The 2,207-nt window shown below is 39.7% G+C and overlaps 1 protein-coding gene across 2 annotated transcripts in view; it reads right to left on the bottom strand.

Moving 5' to 3' along the window:
- rptor (regulatory associated protein of MTOR, complex 1) overlaps nucleotides 1-2,207 on the bottom strand; it is a 196,939-nt gene that overhangs the window by 77,261 nt on the left and 117,471 nt on the right. For both annotated transcript variants that reach the window (XM_037689604.1, XM_037689605.1), the window contains exon 11: nucleotides 1,180-1,281. In XM_037689604.1, the coding sequence (XP_037545532.1) occupies nucleotides 1,180-1,281 (102 nt within the window). The remainder of the gene's footprint in view (nucleotides 1-1,179; nucleotides 1,282-2,207) is intronic.

Raw genomic sequence — 2,207 nt, 5'->3', positions numbered from 1 at the left:
GAAGTGGGCAGAGATGGGTACAAAGAGGGCAGAAGTGGGTATGAAGTAGGCAGACAGGTACAAAGAGGGCAGAAGTGGGTACGAAATGGGCAGAGGTGGGTACGAAATGAGCAGAGGAGGGCAGATTGATACAAATAGTTCTGTAGCAGTTAGCTTCTTTTCATACCCTAAAAGCTTGGTACGAAGTGCCCAAAACTGCAATGGTACAGTTTGGAGTAGGGACAACCTAACAGTGCAGACAGCATTACTTTGCACTTGTGATTTCTGATAAATAAAAAATTTCTTCCAAGATATTGTTTTTTTTTTTCATCTTGAACAAAAATAACTTTCAGCTAAATGAGTTCAGCAGATCTGAAATCAGAATAAGTTGCCAGCTGCGCTAAAAAAATACTGTTTTCTTTCTTGAGAAGCTTGGATTATTTTCACGTTTGCAGATTTAATGTGAGACTGTGCATCCAGTAAACCAGAGTTTTGAGTTCCCTCAGTACCGTCCTGTGCTGCTGTTGGTAAAAAAACACCCATAAATGCAACAATTTAATCGTGCTGTCTTTAATCTCCAGGTGAGACTGACGCGTTTAATGAAGTCATGCTGTTGTTTCTGCACTGGAATGATGCGACTGACAGGAAAATAGTTCTTTCTAGTCACCAGTAATAAATATTTTAACCATATTCACACGTCTTTACTTTAATACAAACAGATTTATTACTGAAAGAACATTGATGATGACGCACAGCAGCTTTGTAGTTACTTTATAAAAGTATTTTTCCACAAAGTGAATCATTAAAGTGAAATAATTCGTTATAGTAAACGACACAAGGGAGCCGTCCGACACACATTGAATGCATCTGCTCTGCCTCTTTGGTTCTGATGGACCAGATTAATTTTTGAAAGCTCACCTCTGAACGGGACATGGACTCTTTGTGATTTATGAACCGTTTTGAGTTGTGTTCACTCACAATGCTGTCACTCTACAGACAGTCTGACAGAGTCAGCGACAGCAGCGGATGAGAAAAGTTCTCGATTTAGCGTTAGCTTCCGCTAATTGTTTTTATCTGTTTAGCGGTTTAGCATTAGCAACTTTCTGGTTAGCTGTGCTCACCTCTGCATATTAGTTGATTCTTGAATCTGTGGTAGTACCTGCATGCATACCAAAGAGGTGATGGTGTGTGTGTGTGTACCTGCAGCACTATGGGGAGCTGCTCAGGGGGGTTTCTGTTCTCCACACCCATTGTCAGCCACACCTGAAACGCTGTCAGCTGCTCAGCAAAGAACGGACTGTGCTGTTGAAACGAACACACACGATAACACAGATGTTAGAGCTTTTATTAGTTTTTAATGCTCAGGCTCTCTCTCTCTCTCTCTCTCTCTCTCTCACACACACACAGATTGAGGCAGTCTGCAGCGACGAGCTCATCCGTTTATAAAAGGCTCGACATAATGAGCTGAGAGGTGACACTGCACTGCAGCAACAACATAAATCCTGATCCATCATGATCAGCTTCCCTGCTCGCTGCTGTTCATGTCTCCCAGCTGCCATGGAGAGCTTCCTGATTGGCTGCTGCCCGCAGGTCATTTTATCACTTAGCATGCTAAAATTACAGCAGGAGTTAATATTAAAACGCTGCATTCACTTACACGTGAAGAGGTGGGAAATACCAGCAAAGACTAGATAAATTAAAAAAAATACTTTAGCAAATTCAGAGCTGAAATAAAGGCCAAGCATTGCTTAAAGGAATTCAAGTTCGGATTCTGTCATGATGAGAAGGGACATAATTGTTAATCATGTTTTGTCTAATCTCTTGCGACTGTGCTCGAGCTCAAAGAACGTGCACCACATGAAACTTCAGCTCAGTGTCTGTAAATGAGACTAAATTAAAGTCATTTTTATGTAGATTAGATGTGAAAATCTTAATTGAAAACTTTGGCACACAAGGCAACGGGCCATATGAATTCCTTTAATGTTAGTTTTATTCTTTGTTTGCTTTTCTTAAATTGTTCAAATTAAAATATGTCAGTGAAGGTAGTAACGGATGTTAAGAACAATCTGTACAGTAGTCCCTCGTTTATCGCGGGGGATCCGTACCCAGAAGACCCGCGATAATTGAAAAACTGCGAAGTGGGTATAGTAGTACAAGTAGTAAGTAGTACTTTATTATATAATATATATATATATATATATATATATATATATATATATATATATATA

This window comes from Nematolebias whitei, chromosome 16 (assembly GCF_014905685.2).
Source record: "Nematolebias whitei isolate Nwh7 chromosome 16, NemWhi1, whole genome shotgun sequence".
In the NCBI taxonomy this organism is placed as follows: Eukaryota; Metazoa; Chordata; class Actinopteri; order Cyprinodontiformes; family Rivulidae; genus Nematolebias; species Nematolebias whitei.
Note: the sequence above shows the minus strand (reverse complement) of the source record. Positions and strands in the feature narration are given on the sequence as shown.